General features: G+C 36.8%; 1 protein-coding gene across 6 annotated transcripts; it reads left to right on the plus strand.

The window, feature by feature from the left end:
• The first annotated feature begins 1,314 nt into the window (after nucleotides 1-1,314).
• LOC143864763 (uncharacterized) lies at nucleotides 1,315-16,290 on the plus strand. Of its 6 annotated transcripts, none has more exons than XM_077375572.1 (11): nucleotides 1,315-1,454; nucleotides 2,424-2,617; nucleotides 5,971-6,092; nucleotides 6,277-6,324; nucleotides 6,454-6,523; nucleotides 7,560-7,650; nucleotides 7,734-7,795; nucleotides 11,664-12,022; nucleotides 12,568-12,601; nucleotides 12,689-12,817; nucleotides 15,659-16,290. In XM_077375572.1, exons 3-11 carry the CDS (start codon nucleotides 6,021-6,023, stop codon nucleotides 15,856-15,858), a joined length of 1,065 nt encoding a protein of 354 aa, XP_077231687.1. In that variant the 5' UTR covers nucleotides 1,315-1,454; nucleotides 2,424-2,617; nucleotides 5,971-6,020; the 3' UTR covers nucleotides 15,859-16,290. The 6 variants fall into 6 exon arrangements, with proteins under 6 accessions (XP_077231687.1, XP_077231688.1, XP_077231692.1 ...); XM_077375573.1 differs by lacking the exon at nucleotides 2,424-2,617 and adding an exon at nucleotides 13,082-13,190 and having other exon boundaries at nucleotides 15,659-15,839; XM_077375577.1 differs by lacking the exon at nucleotides 2,424-2,617 and adding an exon at nucleotides 13,082-13,185 and having other exon boundaries at nucleotides 15,659-15,827.
• Nucleotides 16,291-16,804: the final 514 nt, after the last annotated feature.

A 16,804-nucleotide genomic window follows, 5' to 3' on the forward strand; every position in this document is an offset into this window, starting at 1 on the left:
AAAATTGAAATATATATTTGTACCCTATCAAAATAAATTTTGAGTTTTTATAATTTGCGCGGGAAGTCTAATATTTTTCAAAAGTTACAGTCAGGGCCCACTTCAGAGGATGATCCAAACCATTCATTTGTTGGGCCACAACATAAATAGGCTGTGAATCCTGTAGATCATTTCCACATGATGATCCTAACCTTCTGATCAGTAGAGGGACTGCACATTTTCGAAACCTTTATAGATCGGAGGGTTAGGATCATCTTATGAAAATGATCTACGGTTTCCAGCCTATTTACATTTTGCACCAACAAATAAACGGGTTGGATCAACTTTTGAAGTGGACCCCACTGTACTTTTTGAGTCCGGTTCCATTAGTTAAGGGTTTAATATTGTGTAAGCCCGTATAGTCCAAGAAATTATATGAAATACATAGCGCCATTATTATGGAGTGGAATTTTGGTGTTAAGTTGGATTTTCATACCTAGTTCTTGATTAGCTTGTAATGGAATTTATGGGAAGTCAACAAATAATTGCATCTTCTGTAAATACCATCTAGATTTTCATACCTAGTTCTTGATTAGCTTGTAATAGAATGCTTAAAACACTGTTGTTTCTTCTGTCTAGGGCTACAATTACATGCTTATTTACTTTTGTGTTGTATGGCAGAGCTTGTAGGAGCTATTACAGGATTTGTGTTTCTACATTACTTGGAATAAGAACCAGGAGAGAGAGAGAGAGAGAGAGAGAGATTCTAAGGAGGGTTTAAGGGTTTGGAGAAAGATGGGATGTGAATCACTGTCATGGGTATTTTGGTAATTTTCCGAGGTTCCTTTGTGGTATAAATGGCTACCTTCTTGGCTTCTTTAGCCTGTTTTGTGGGTGAAAACGGGTGTCCGCTCCCAAAAAAAGGCGTTTAAAAGTGTTGTCATTTGTAAAATATAGTAGGGGTAAAGTAGGTAAAAAATGTGTTTAATATGATTAAAATGCATTTTAAACGTGTTTAAAGCGTTTAACTAAAAAAAATAACGGGGTTTTTTTACTGTAAAAGTTTAAAAAGGAGTATTAAACGGCAAAACAATAAAATGCGCTTTTTTCAGGAAAAAGAAAGTGATTTGCTAGGAAGACGGGCGTCAACCATTAGAGCCACGTCTACTAAAAGAAAAAGTAAGGGACTCAAATCCCCATAAAATAAATAAATGCACCTCAAACAACGGAGATGTCACTCCCGTTTTTATTTTCAAAACGGAATCCCGTTTTCAAAGTGTTTTTGAAAAAGAAAAAGAAGGTACTGTCGTCACTTTTCAAATTATCTAGGGTTTTGTTCGTTTTTCTCTTCTTTTACGTAACCAGATCGATTTAGGGTTTTATGTTTTTTTTTCTTCTAAAACTTAAATTGGATTTTTCTCATTTTGATCAGATCTGGTAATAAAGCAGCGCCATTTCATTTACTAATTACTCTGGTGAGTTCTTTTTTTTTTTTTTAAATTGTTGTGGGCGGTTTAGGGTTTATTGAGCTTCAGTACTTTCTATTTCTGCGATTTAAGTGTGAAATGAAAACAAGAAGAATATAAGATTGTATTTAATTTAATAATGATGATTTGATTGTTGCATGCAAGACTTTTTTAAAAAAAAATCTTTTTAATCATATAATTTGGGAATTTTTTTTTCCAGTTTTAGGGATTCTTGAGCTTCAGTACTTTCTATTTGGAACAAGAAGTAGATAAGATTATTTTTTTTATTTAATTATGATTTGGTGGTTGTTGCATGCAAGACTTGTTTTTTTTCAGTCTTTTTAATCATATAATTTGGGATTTTTTTTCCAGTTTCAGGGTTTCTTGAGCTTCTGTATTTTCTATTCTTGCAATTTAAGTGTGAAATGAAACAAGAAGAAGATAATATTTTTTTAATTTAATTATGATGTGTTGATTGTTGCATGCAAGACCTGTTTTTTTTTTTTAATCTTTTTAATCATATGATTTGGGATTTTTTTTTCCAGTTTTTGGGTTTCTTAAGCTTCAGTGTTTTCTATTCTTGCAATTTAAGTATGAAATGAAACATGAAGAAGATAATATTTTTTTAAATTTTAATTGTGATGTGTTGATTGTTGCTTGCAAGACCAGTTCTTTTAATCTTTTTCATCGTATCATTTTTTATTTCCATTTTTTGTGATTGAAATCCCCATCACTATGTAGACAACTATATATTTGCCTAAGGGCATTATGATCTTTGTACTCCTTCTATTTAATATAAATACATAAGTGAGGGGGAGCATCTCCCCAACTCACTCTTTTCTTCTCATTCTCTTCTGCTCTTCTCCTCAACACACCCATTTTTTTAATTCATGGAAAGGTACCTAAATATATTCCGAGAGTTTGAGTCCAGCCCATTAATTAATGTTTGTGTCTATTTCTTGCATGATACTCCAACAGACCTGCACTCTGTATGTCCCCTCCATTTAAAGTCGGATCCATTGGACCATCATAAGTCCGTTGAGAGGACTACTAACTACTAAAGGCAATACATTTGAGCCCGCCAAAAAAGAAGGTGCTGTCCTCAGTTTTCAAATTATCTAGGGTTTGCTCAAAATACGGGGTTCTCTACAAAGAACGCCGGAATTTTCCAGGTCCTCTTCTTATCATTTTTCTTTTTGCATTATAGAGTCTGAAAGGAGGGACATTTTGCGGTGGATTCTTTGATAAAAACACCTTTGTCGACATTTTCCCCCTTTCCTTTTTTATATTTTTATTTTTGATAATGTATCCTAAGGTTTATATGACCGACACGTTACTGATATACGACCGAACCAACCGATATATCGACCGACATTTGAAAAGCCGACATATGTCAACCGACATTTGAAACTGTCAACTTACCAACTTCTCCAAAAGCTTAAGCTGTTGGAGAAAGGCGTTATTTATCTTTATACTTTAACACTCCTCTGCACGTGTGGCCCACTTGGCAAACCCGTGGCACATGTGGTCCCACTTTGGGCCGACCATCACATGTGGATTTTTGGTATCCGGGAGGTTTGAACTCAAGACCTTTGGCTTTGATACCTTGTTAACTTGCCAACTTCTCCAAAAGCTTAAGCTGTTGGAGAAAGGCATTATTTATCTTTTATACTTTAACAGAAACTATGTTTCAAACTAGAAAGAGAGACAATAGGAGCAGCAATGAATAATTTCAAGAAAATAGGAGCACTTAATATGGCAATATGAATTGAATGGATAGGCCTTTGCAGGTGTAACATGGGAATTACCATGTCCTGTTACGTTGAAGTTAGGCCTACATCAAAACTTCTGCCCCGTTTCTTTGGTAACCCACTGAAATGGAGGAGATTTACCATTAAAAAAATGAATTGAATGGAGTTACTTTTTCTTTTGAATGTTAACAAATTGAATTAAAAGGGGCATAGCGCGGGCACCAGGGTGGTCTGGTACAAAAAAAAATAAAAAATGCACTGAAACAAAATTAAGGATGAAGAGAATAAAAAATCTCCAAGTTGAAAATTGAATTGAGGTTCCTTATGCTTTCCAATTTGAAAATTGTTAAAAAGTTGTTATTTGGTATCAACATAATGAACTGGGAATCGAAAATTGAGAACTAAACTATTCAGAACACCATATTTAGCATGTGTAAATCGAACATGCTTAACGGGCAAAGGAACATGTGGCTGATTGAGAAAAGACTTCAATGCTAGAACTAGTACATGTAGGCAGGAACTAGAACTAGTACATGTGGCAGGAAGCAGATAGATATTCTTTCTAGGCCTCTAACAAGGAGCTTACTCATTCACAGATCCTCTGCGACAGCAGAGGAATGAGTAAAAACACATTTAACAATTGAATTGAGAAAATTATAGTAACTTCTTTTGAATATTGGGACCAAGACACACACCATCATAATTGTCAAACTCTTACGACTCATATGAATCAACTCCGGAGTCGAGTCGAGTCGTTGGGTTTTCGAGGCGAGTCAAATGAGCAAATCACCTCTGTTGAAGACTCTTTTGAGTCGTTTAGTGACTCGAACGAAAAAATAAGACTCTTATGAGTCGAGTCACTAGGCCTGGGCTTTCTTGTTTTGATGGTTGAAAACTTGGAAGTTAGAACTTAGTACTTAATTATTTTTGTGCATGCAAGTTACTAGCATATAGTTATTTGTATTTTTGGCTTAGTGCTTTATCTATGTGCTATTGGGTTATATTTTTTGCATGCTTCATCTTTTGATATATAATTATATTTTTTTCAACTAAATTTTTGTTCTTGTCAAAAACTCTTACGAGTCACGAGTAGAGTTGCATCATGAGTCATAAAATTAGGAAATCGAGTCACGGGTCGACAACTATGTACACAATTAACATGAATATGATTAACAGAGGAGGAAAAAGATGCAGAACCAATATGATCGATCGGAAGTGAGGATCCATTACCCATGCTGATGAAGAACATGTGCAAGGAAGCAGCGAATAATAAATGGTTCCTGAGTCATAAAATATAATATGTGACACCTGTATCAATTACCTAAGAAGGCCGTCATTGAAGAAAGGGAAAGTTCATCCATCTGATGAGCAAGGACCTTCTGGAACAATTGCTAGAAATTAGAAATATTCAGCCGCAGTTTGATTGCATTTCCCACAAATCAGGCAACTAACACTGTCTCAAGGAGGTCTTCCTAGGGTTTGGGAATGTGTAATGAACATGGATAGAACTGTGGAGCATAGCCCGCTCATGGTAGGGTGGTAGCAACCCTCGCAGGGGTGGAACTTGGCCTGGGAGAATACCAGAAGACACATGTACGGGTCTAGGCGAGGAACATTGTGCTGCTGATTGTGTTAAAAAAATTGGAGTAACTGTTAAGGTGTTTACTTGCATGGGTGGGAGCATGTTTACATGGGTGCAACAATCAATGTTAGTGTTTTCTTCCAGAAGTAAACTCTCTGAATTAGACTGTATTTTGTTTTGATAGGTAAGCTGGGATTGAACCTCCGACCACCAGGTTGAAGAACAAAGCCTTGACCATTGAGCTAGCGGCTCAATCCCTTCTAAATTAGACTGCATTCCAACACGTAATACAATGTCTTTTGTTTATCTTCATCGATAATTTAGTTTTCCCATGTATATGACCGTTAAAAGCCTGGGCTTCCTCTTCATCAAAGTCATAGCCTTGACTATCGCTTGGGTTAAAACTCTACCGATCTTTAAATTTGCCCTCTGCCTGTTATTTATGGAATGGATGGAGAGAGGTGTGCCTCAGTGCGGAGATACAATAGAAAATTATGCAAGACTGCCCCCCTCCCCCCGGGGTCAGGTTTCCTGAAGCTCAACTTTGATGGATCTAGTTATGGGAATCCTGGCCCGGCCGACGTTGGTGGGGTCTTGCAGAATGAGCTTGGGGAGGTGTCTGGGCCTTCACGGGTCCAATTGGGGAGGCCGATGCTACGAAGGCCGAGGTGAGAGCAGTTCATCAAGGTATTAAACTATTAGATAAAGGCCAACGGATAAAGTCTCAAAGGTTCCCACCCTCATCCTTGGAGATTCGATCGATATTTTGATGAAATGTGAGATTGGATTGGAGTTTCCTCCATTGGTTATCATCATATTCGTCGGTCCGCTAATAGGGTAGCCGATGGCCTTGCTAGAGATGGAGTTTCTAAGGAATAGCTGGCGCTTTTGGATTCTCTTCCTTGATTTTTTGCTCTACTTTGTTTTTCTTGTTGTTTCTTTGTCTTTGTTGCTCCATGTACTGACCATTTTGGTCCTTCTTTTATGAATATACGTGGCTGCCATTAAAAAAATCATTTATTATTAGTCCCTTGTATTTTGTTTATCATGTAAAATATGGGCTCAAGTGTGTAATTTCTTGTGCTGTTTTATGCTTTCACTTTTTCTCTTTTAAGATTTCTACTTTACATAGCACTGCAGGGTTGCCATGCATAATGCCCATTGTAATTGACGTTTTCTATATCTTATTTAGTTTTGTACGAGAAAGAAGGATAAGAACATCTTCATGTGTTCATTCATTGCATGAAAAGCAGCCTTTTCTCTCTGCTGGATTTCCTCCAAGTCTACTGCAAAGTGACAGACTACAAATTCAGAGTTAAGCCCAACTTTGGAAAGTACGCTTCCCATCTTTATGGAGGAGGTTCTTTGTTTAATTTCCTCTTTTTAGATTCAAATAAGCAGATTTATACATACAGGCGTGTGTTTGACCTTTCACTTGTTATCTATTTGACCTTTTCCCCTGGTTTTCTTTATTTTTTTTTTTCAATTTCTAATGCAGATGGAGTTTCTTTACTCCAAGTTGTATGACAAATATAACAAACTGAAGGTCTGCAAGGATTTATGTCTATTCAATTGTACCAAAATTCTTAAGATTTATTATTTTTGCTTAGCTGAGACATATTCTTAGCTTTTCTATCAGTATTCTTCCCTAATAGTTCACGCTTAATGATTTCAGAAAGAGAAGGAATCTGAAATGGAGCAGTACAGTCGTGAGCAAGAATTGAAATTTATGAATTATGTTTCTGGTACTTTTTCCCTCTGAATCACACATCCTATCCTGTTTTAATCTTCATTTGGTTCATTCCATTATGAAACTGGTTACACTTAATATCAGTAGCAGCATAGAATCAAAACCCATATTTCATTCTGTATTAACATTCAACTGGATTGACCATTCAAAAAAAATAAAAATAATAACATTCAACTGGATTAGGTCTTAAACCAATTACTTCTTCTCTTTCTTTTATTCCTTTATTCATATCCACATGTTGTGAGCTTAGAAGCAAGAAGCGGGTGCAGAGGCGAGGAAGCGTGAGGGTCTAGAAGAGTATGGTTGGGAGCGCCATGGGAGCGTTTATGTTATGTTTTCTTTATATGTTTTTCAAAATTCAAGTACATCAAAAAATAGTAATTTCTAGCCATCGTCACATATATCTTTCAAAATCTATGTACATAAAAAAGTAGTAATTTCTAACCATCTTCATTTTAATGCCCTCTTTCCTTATGCCTTCTGAAGACGCCTTTGTGCTTTCTCCAATGAAGTATTTTGAAGAGTTGGAGGAGTTTGATGCAAGTTAGTTGGTGATGGTAAGACTGATGGAGTAATAAAAATAGGTTGGGAGCCTCATGGGATCGGTTTCCGTCTATTCGGAAGCGCCATGGGAGCAATTTCCTTCCTAAGGAGAGCTGAATTGCAGTTCTAGCTTGGGAGCGGCACCAATGAGGAAGATTCTTGCTTCTAAGGTGGTGAGCCTGAACTGAAAAAACAAATGTAGAGAGCCTAAATTTAGAAAATATATCTCGGCGAATAGCATCTTAGGTTATAGCCTTTTTCATGAAACAATTTATGATGTGTTGTTTGCTTTGTGTATCAATTGGCATGTTAAGCTTCTGTCTCTATACTTCGCTTACCAGGTGATTATTGCATTTTAAATTCTGTAAACAAGATCCAGCGCATGCCACATTATATCAGCTTAATGGGTGTAATATACAATGCTATTTCTGCTTGGAACTTGTTAGCTTTCGGGTAGTAATAATGCTTGACTTTTGTGTTTATTTCAGCTGCAGAGGACATGATAGAGCACTTAAAGAGTGAAAATGATAGGCTGCGTGCACAGATAAATGACTTGACAGATCAAATGGCTTCAAATAGGCATGCATCTTCCAAGTGCCTCAATTCATTCAAGTGCTAAACAGAAGATCCTTATTTCTAAGCCATGTATTATTTGGTTACAGATCTGGCAAGGAGTACCAGTATGCTGAATACCAAAAGCTTTTAATTGAAGAGACCCAAAAGAGTGAGGAATAACTTCCCTGTTTGTTTTTTATGCTTGTCTGCATGTTCTTTGTTTTCATTTCAACCTTTTACAACTTCTTATGTTACTGCTTTATATTATTTACAATTGAATGTAAGTTGCATGCAGCTTTTTTTTTTTTGCTCTTTTGAAACTTACATTCTTGTCGATGAGAGGTAACATGGTGGGTTGAAATTTAGAAAAATGCTAAAATGACAATGGCTGTCAGATTTCCTATCAGCCACCCTTTGGTACCCTCATGTGGCATGCACATATGATCTAGTCTCTTTATCTGACAAATGGGATGTCCGTTGGGTATTGAACCAGGATCATGTGGGTCGCCTCATGGTGTTCTAGAAGATCTACAGTTTCGGTTACAGATGCATGTCCATTTTTAGACCCAAATATTGGTCGTAGGGATTGATTGTTTCAGTGGCTGTCCATCTAGTCGGACTATTAGCGTGATTAAGTTATGAACTTTATGACAGTATGTTTTTTGAAAATTTTTGATCCTTGAGAACATTCTATTTTATGCTTTAATGTTCTTAACTTGTATTGTTGTATTCCTGGTGTTACTTACCTGTTCCATTTTGTTTTTCTCGTATATGATATGATTTTGAATCCAAATCCAAATCCAAATTAGGCTTTGTATCTGATCCTGGTCCTAATAGGGTCACCCCTGCCTTGCTAAATAGAAGGTCCTTTTTTTTCTAAGCCATGCATTATATGGTGTGAACAAAATCATTAATTTATCAAATCTTCACAAAATTCTTTCAAAACAAATTTATTCCATTTCAACTATAGGAACAGTATTTGTAAGCCATATATCTCAAGGAAAAGCTTCCGATTTTCAATCATCAATAAAATTAAGAAAAATTACTTAAACCCCCTTACATTGAAGTTTCTCAACCACAATCGTTTTTTAATTACTAATATCACCAGTCATCAACTTCTAAGACTTTATCTACCTATTATACTCCTTGCTAAAGTTTCAGTCTCTCTCTCTCTCTCTCTCTCTCTCTCTCTCTCTCTCTTAAAACTTACCCTCATTTTTTTCGTAAAGGGAGGCACCTTTGGATGGTTACATGCTGATTGTCTTTACAGGTTTCAAGTAGTGAAAGCAAGAGTCCTATTTAACATGGAAGGGAGATTCTAGGGGATTATTCACTACTGGTATCTGGTACTTTTTGTCCCAAGAAAAGTCTTTCTAATCTATGGTTAAAATAGGTAGAGAAAACCTAATAAAGTAATTTAAGGCATACAAGTGGTGTTTTTTGTAATTGAAAGAAAGTTAGGGGGAATTATGTGGATAAGTTCTAATCTAGGGGGTTTTGGTTTTTTTTCCTAAAAAATATTAAGGCTATGTCTTCCCTTATTTTCTTTCAGAAAGACTTGTAGAACATTCAAAAGTGATTTTTTGTAATCTATGTCCCAGATATCTCCGATATTTTCAAAATATCTCGTTTTTATCACGACTTTTTGATAAAATGACAAAATCTTGAAATAATCCGGGGTTTTAAAAATATAGCGATATTTTCATTTTATCATAAAATATTGTGATAATATCACAATATTATCCTGATATTTTTACGATATTTTTATCGAGTTAAGTGTTTCTGAGCTCGAGCTCAGATAGCTTATCTGAGTTTGAGCATCAAAAACTCATCTGGGCCCACATTTTTGGGGTGATCCATAGCTTTCATTTGAATGGCCCTTGCATGGCTTGGGTTTGTACCAAAAATCAGGTCCATAGGATCATCCTAACCCAGCCAAAAGTGGAGGGAAAAATGGATAGATACTGTTTCTCCACAGATCTGCCCATTTTTCCCTCCACAAATGGAAGGGTTAGGATGATCCTATGGACCTGATTTTTTGCAGGCACCCTATCCATGTAAAGGTCTTTTAAATGAATGCTTTGGATCACACCAAAAATGTGGGCCAGCATGAGTTTTTGAGCTCGAGCTCAACTAAGCTTATTTGAGCTTGAGCTTAGAAACACTTTCCTCATTTTTATTTTATATTTTCTCTTTAATTTTATATATTTACATATATTTTAAATAATTTTACATAACCTTGTTTTGTCCCGATATATAAGACATCTGTGAGGCTGGCCATGCTGTACGACTAAGAATGTTGGGCCACCAAGAAGCAACATGTGCATAAGATGAGTGTAGCGGAGATGCGAATGCTTAGATGGATGTGTGGCCACACAAGGTTAGATCGAATTAAAAATGACGACATCCGTAAAAAGGTGGGGGTGGCACCAATTGAGGAGAAGATGAGAGAGCACCACTTAAGATGGTTTGGGCATATCCAACTTAGGCCTTTGGATGCTCCGGTGAAAAGAAGTGACTCGTGCCAAGTTGATGGAGTAAAAAGAGGTAGGGGCGGACCGAAAACAACTTGGGTAGGAACAATGAGGAAAGACTTAAGGGCTAGGAATATAACAGAGCACATGACCTTGGATAGGATAGAATGGAAGAAATTGATCAATGGAGATGAACCCAACTAGTGTCAGGATTAGACTTAGTCAATTTGAGCCGGGTAGATCCTTTCACCTTCTTCATGAAATGTTTCTAAAGGATTCATTAGCCGACCCCAACTAGTTTGGGACAAAGGCTTAGTTGAGTTGCATTGAGTTGAGTTTTATCCCAATAGAAACCCGGAAAAAATAAGAAAAGTTAATATATTCCGAGATATTCCCTTGCCAAGAAATTCCCAAGAACAATATTTGTGACAGAGTTTGTAATTAACAGAAAGTTAGGGGGAATTATGCCAATAAATTCTAATCTAGGAGGTTTCGTAAATTTTCCTAAAAAAATGTTGAAGCTGTATCTTTTCGTATTTTCTTTTAGAAAGATTTGTAGAACATTCCAACTGTCGCCAAAAGGATCACCATGACCACATATAAAGTCAAGATTGATTTGCTGATTTGTTGAGCAAAAACATCTTTACTCTCAGCCGTATGGCCGCATCAAATGGATTTTTCACAGTTTTGAATCCTGAATGAAGAGATCTTGATTAGTTGACAATGTGCATCAAAGGGATTTTTCAAGAACGATCTAGCTTTTTGAGCTTTGATACAAACTTTAAAATAACAAAGAAGAGAGTAATGGATCTGGGGGAAATTGGTTGTAAGAGTACAGCCAACTCTTTTTCCCACTAAATCTCTGCTAACTTGATCTCAGACTTGCACAGGTGCTCTTTTTTAGAATAAAATGAAAAGACTAATGCAACCTTATTCTATAGCGTGAACAAGAAGATCAAAGTTTTCACTGACCAAAGCTGTGATTAACATGTGCTGAACACATTGGAAGTACCCACCATATTTAGTGAGATGAACCAAAAAGATCAAGAATGTACAGAAAGAACTGTACCCCATAACCTTTTTTTGGTTGGTAAGCTGGGTTCGAACCTCTGCGACGTCAAGATTGAGATCCAAAGCCTCAACCATTGAACTACAGGCCCAACCCCTGTACCCCACAACTTTTCCCCAAAGCATTCGTACCTATGTTGCATCAATATGGATATGAGTGTCGGAATCCGACACGGGTTTTGAGTGTCGAATTCGGAAAACCTCAAAAAGAATGATTCGTGGATTCCCCAAAATATTTTAATCAATTTTCAAAAAAAAATTCTTACATAATAATATGGTTATAACAAGAATCATATTGGAAAATTTAATTGATTAAGAACGATTTGATTCCGATTTTCAAAACATTTTATATAATTAAAATAGATCCCTTGTTTCTCATATAAAGCAAGAAACAAAACATTTAAACTTAGGGTTGGGCTCCTGCATGCTTATCTTTCACTCTTTCTTCCAGAGTTTGCTCGTCATCCATGTTTTGAACAGTCATATTTTTGGCAGCAAAAGTTCTAAATGAAGAAGTTGAAAGGCTTCGCAACCTGCTACCTCAGTCACAGTCAAAATCTCCTTCTAGAGGTCTTCAAGTTAAATCAAGTGATTTATCTATAGGCTCAGTTGGAAAGAAGAGAGTAAAGCCATGCACTAGGCATTTTGAGATTCATACTGAGGAAGCTGAGGTCATGGTAAAAGAAACAGAAAGTGATCTTTTATCTATAGGCTCAGTTGGAAAGAAGAGACTAAAGCCATGCACTAGGCATTTTGAGATTCATACTGAGGAAGCTGAGGTCATCGTAAAAGAAACAGAAAGTGATCCAAGTAAACGCCTATCAACCAATGATTCTTTTGAAAGCAAGCATCAGGTATTTTTCTAAGATTTACTCACTGGAAACAGAACTGATTGTTATTTGTTAATACTTTGGCCCTTTTCGTCTGAGATTATGCCATCCGATTGTGAGTCCAAAACCAATTATTGGACTTAAAATTAAACGTAAATTTGAGTCCAATAATTGGTTTGGGACTCACAATCGGTTGACATAATCTTAAACGAACAGGGCCTTAGGGGCTATCTGGATACGCGGATTTTAGAATCCAGGTTTTAGTTTGAAAACGGTGTAAAATTCTGGATTTTACAATCCATTATCCTGGATTTTAAGTAAGAAATCTAGGTTTTAGAAATCTGTCCCCCATCTCGAGATTTCTAAAACATGGAAACACAGGACGATCTCCTACTCTCTCGCTCGAAGGAAAGAAGGGCAAGAAATCAGAAAACTGACGGACGGTCTCCTCTCGTTTCCCATCCAGGATTTTGAGGAAATCCAAGATTCTAAAATCCGCGTATCCAAATGCCCCCTTAATGTTGTTGGCTTTATATTTCTGTTTTGATCTTGTGTATGTAATATTTTAGCCGGAGTGCTGTAGAAGAAATAACCCCAGTTCAGGTATGTCATGTGCATGTAAAATTGCTTCCCTTATATTTGGCTACCCTGTCAAATTTTTAAATGTAGTGGTCCAACCAAATTTTCCAGGAAATGGTGTGAATGATACTGGGCATGCTAATTGCCTGTTTCAAAATCTTCTGGAGTGCATTGTTGGCATGAAGGTTTGCACAGTTAATCAAACCGAAGGGTGTCTTTCAGTTCTTCACCAATCTAGTGGTAATTATTCAATTCTGAATGTCATTTTCAGTTCTTTCAGTTTTAACTGATATAATTTTTATCTTATAATATGTTATCTTTACCCTATGATAGTCAAACTTCACCTCTTAATTGCTTGGTTCATTCTTTAGAATGAAAGCTTGTGTTGCTTGTGTTTAACTGAGACCCTACCTGAACGACTACTTATGAGAACTGAGAGGGGCTCTTTTTCATCGTCAGTCTTTTGATTGCATTCATGATGGGTAATTTATGTGACATCAATAGGTGGTATGCCTATCATGCAGCAAAACATGAGGGAAATGAACACCAAAAGGATGAAGGATGAATTTGTGGCTGTTATGTTAAATGGGCATTCTCAAACCCTAAAAGTAAGGTGGGGAAAATTAGCCTAGATCTGTCATCTTTACATAAGTTTTCTTGCATCTGTCCAGATCTGTCACCTATATTAAATTTGTTACAACAGTCCATATTTTCCTATTCCTAAGCTTGTATAAGCTTGCAATGGCAATCTGAGTACTAACAATTGCCACTTTTAGCAAAAAAATCAGCCACTTTTTCTATTTTTTTGAAAGAGACGTCAGGAAGAAGGAAAGATTAAACGACGTGGGGATCATATTAGATACGCATGGTTATATTTAGGAAGAGAATGAATTTATTCCGGTAGATTATTTAGGCAAAAAATCAGCCACTTTTTCTATTTTTTTCCCCTAACCGTGAATCCTCTGAGGAAAGGAAACTGGGTACAGAAGGGGTGACACGTGGCGCACCCACGTCATCTAGGATTCTGTTTTACATATATAATATATTATATGAAGTCAACCTTAATGCTTGCATTTAATGAGTCAATGCGTTTCGCATACAAACATGTTGCCGACAACCTATGTCTAATCAAATCTGCGTGTGTTAGAGGTTTGAACTTTCAACTCCCAACCCCGGTGTCTTTCTGTACCTTGGAAAAATGTTAGCAGTGCCTAGAGGGATTTTTCTGGATGGCCAATTAAATATCTATTTCTCTAAGCAAATTTTGTATTTAAAATTGTCTTCAAACAGAGGTAGCTCATTGTTCTATGTTTTCCTACCCAATATTTTGTAGATGTCCTGTATTCTGGCAAGTGATATAGTGCCCTGATACTAATGTGCATGACACACATGAGGGTCGAGCTAGGGGTGCAGAGGGCAGGGCACCCCTGCAGGGTTTTCCGGAGCAGCGCCCCTGAAGGAAAAAATATTTTTCAGGTTGGCGCTAAAGGACATTTCAGTAATTTTTTGATGTAGTGTCATTGATGTATAAGTTTCATGTTAGGGTCACAGGTAGTGAGGTTTTCTGTGAGTTTCTTGGCGGAGGAGAGTTTTGTAACCCTAAATAGAAACAGTGAAACGCTTCTCCCGTGGATGTACACACACTACCAAATCACATGAATCTTGCGTTGTTGCTTTGTGTGCTTGTCATGGTTTTAAAGTTTCGTTTCGGCCGAAATATTTCGGTTTCGGTGGAAAACGAAACGAAATTTACAGTGAGTCGGAAAAGTACCAAACTTCGCCGAAATGTTTCGGAAATTTCGGTGAAACGTTTCGGTGAAGTACAAAATTTCACCCGAAATTTCGGTGAAACGTTTCTGAAATTTCCGAAATTTCACCGAAGATTTCGTCCGAAATTTCGTACCGAAACCGAAACGTTTCGGTTTCGCTGATGACCGAAACCGAAACCGAGATTTAAAACCTTGGTGCTTGTGTTTCTCGTATATTTTTCTTGATGTTTGTTGCACGTCGTGTTTGATTATATTTGAGAAGGTATTTCTTGGTTTTCTACGTAATGAACTTTATTATGCATGAGATGTAGCTATGCCGGAGTAATGAGAATCAAATCTACAAATGCAGCAAGATTTTACATCATATTCTAGTTAATGTTTAAATGTCGGTTTTGGTTTCGACTGCTACAGAAATGGAAACGCTTCGGAGTTGGAAATTTCAGTTGAAATCTTATGAAGTCATGAAAACATATGCAAATGATAGAATTTTAAGATGAAAATTAAGGAAGTGGTACAAATACACAATTAGAAACCATCACATAAGCAAGACAACTATCCATAATAATTTAAATACATCTAAAGCCTAGTGAAATGTGTGACACTCACGTTTGATAATTCACTACTTGCCACATTTCACATGTGATGCACCACTTTTTCATGTAATTTATATAAATATAGTTATGTAATACGTGCTGATATAGTAAATAACTAACACATTTACGATTTTGGTTTAGGTACATTTCAATTTCGGTATCATTTCGGTTGGGATGGAAATAGAAAAATTTCGATCGTTTCTTGTTGGTTTCTGTGAAAATTTGAAACCATGATTCTAGTGACAGTTAGGGGAAGTACCTATTCACCCTTCCCTGGACCAACCCCTCTAGTGTATTTGTGACTACTCTTTTTATACTACAAGAGGGTGCGGCCCGGGGAAGAACAGTGGCGAATGTATCATTTCTGTACATTTACTCAATTTATGTCAATGTTGGAATTCAATTTCGATCTGAATATGTGATATCTTACCAAGGACGTATGGGAATTGATAATGGAATTGTTACTTTATGCATTGTTTTTCAAAATTTAATCAGCTTACATCGATATTGCTCAAGTTATGATCTGAATATGTTGCTTCTTCCTCGCACATAGATTAAGAAACTGTTGCTGTTTGTTATCTTGTTCAATTTTAGTCAATTTATATCAATGTTGTGATCGAGTTCTGAACTGAATATGTTATTTCCTGCTGCATTTATGGGAATTGATTATGAAATTGTGAAGACATTCAACCTTAATATGCATAGGTTGGTGGTTGCAGGTTTTTCTTTCAGCTTGACATGGGTAAGACCCAACCCAGATAAAATGGATGAGGAGCCAGAGTTGCTCTATCATGTTTTCTCGTTGGGAACTTTCCAGAGAGTGGCCCCGCCATGGATGAGGCAGGATCTGATGTTTACCATGAGCATGTGTTCGTGCTTCTTCGAGCGGGTGTCTGAAATTATCAAGCTACAATGCTGATGATCAAAACCTCTGATATATGATGGTAAATCCTTTTCCATTAGGTGTCTTTCTCCTTAACAATCCAGTAGAAATTGCAAGTTCTTGGGTGGGACCCCAATTGTATGGTATTTCTAACAGCTTCTGTCTCAGTCTCAAGCCTGTTTGGGAATGGGAAGCTCTGCAACATCTGGTTGACATGACAAGAAATTAGTTTGGTCCCATGGAAGTGTTCTTTGTGTGAATGCTTATCTATAAGTCTATAACAAGGTCATGTGTACATACAGTTTCTCTATATAACATGTTCTCTTAAGCCTTGTTCGTTTTGGATTTTGAGAATGGTTTTTGAGTCCAATTACAGGTAATTTTGAGTCCAATAGTTAGTTTTGGACTCAAAATCGATTCTCATAATCCAAAATGAACATGGCCTTATTGAATTTTTGGGTTGGATGATTTGCAGGAGTTCTTTTTATCAACTATGAAGTGGATGGTTTAGAATGAAAAAACTACCTCTTGGGGTGGCAAACTGATTGGTGCATTTTCCCACTTCGACTCTGCCCCATGTCATTTTTTATTCTTTTAATTTTTTGGTCAAATGCTGAAATCAGGGGGAAACGGAATAGGATGCCGATTCCAGCACATGATCCCGGCAATCCAAATGCAACTTCTTGCCTCACTGAAAGTCTTCTATTATGGACCACCCCATTATTTCATCATCTTTTTAGCAATTTTCTTAAGGTAATGATATATCCGCTCCATTTCTTCCCCACGGCACCCCCTTGTAGCATAAAAAGAGAAGTCATTATTCACCAGAGGGGGTGGCCCAAGAAAGATAGGGGGAGAATATCTCCCCATTATTTCAGTGGTGGGTCCGAATATTAACTCCGAAGGTCCTGAGATCAGCAAGATGGTCCTTATTGTAATATAATAAGGGCGATGATAAATTCACAGCCGCACCCCCGTTAAA

The sequence above is a fragment of the Tasmannia lanceolata genome, unplaced genomic scaffold (genome assembly GCF_043159265.1).
Source record: "Tasmannia lanceolata isolate RefF3 unplaced genomic scaffold, GAP_Taslan_0.1 ptg000054l, whole genome shotgun sequence".
Taxonomy (NCBI): Eukaryota; Viridiplantae; Streptophyta; class Magnoliopsida; order Canellales; family Winteraceae; genus Tasmannia; species Tasmannia lanceolata.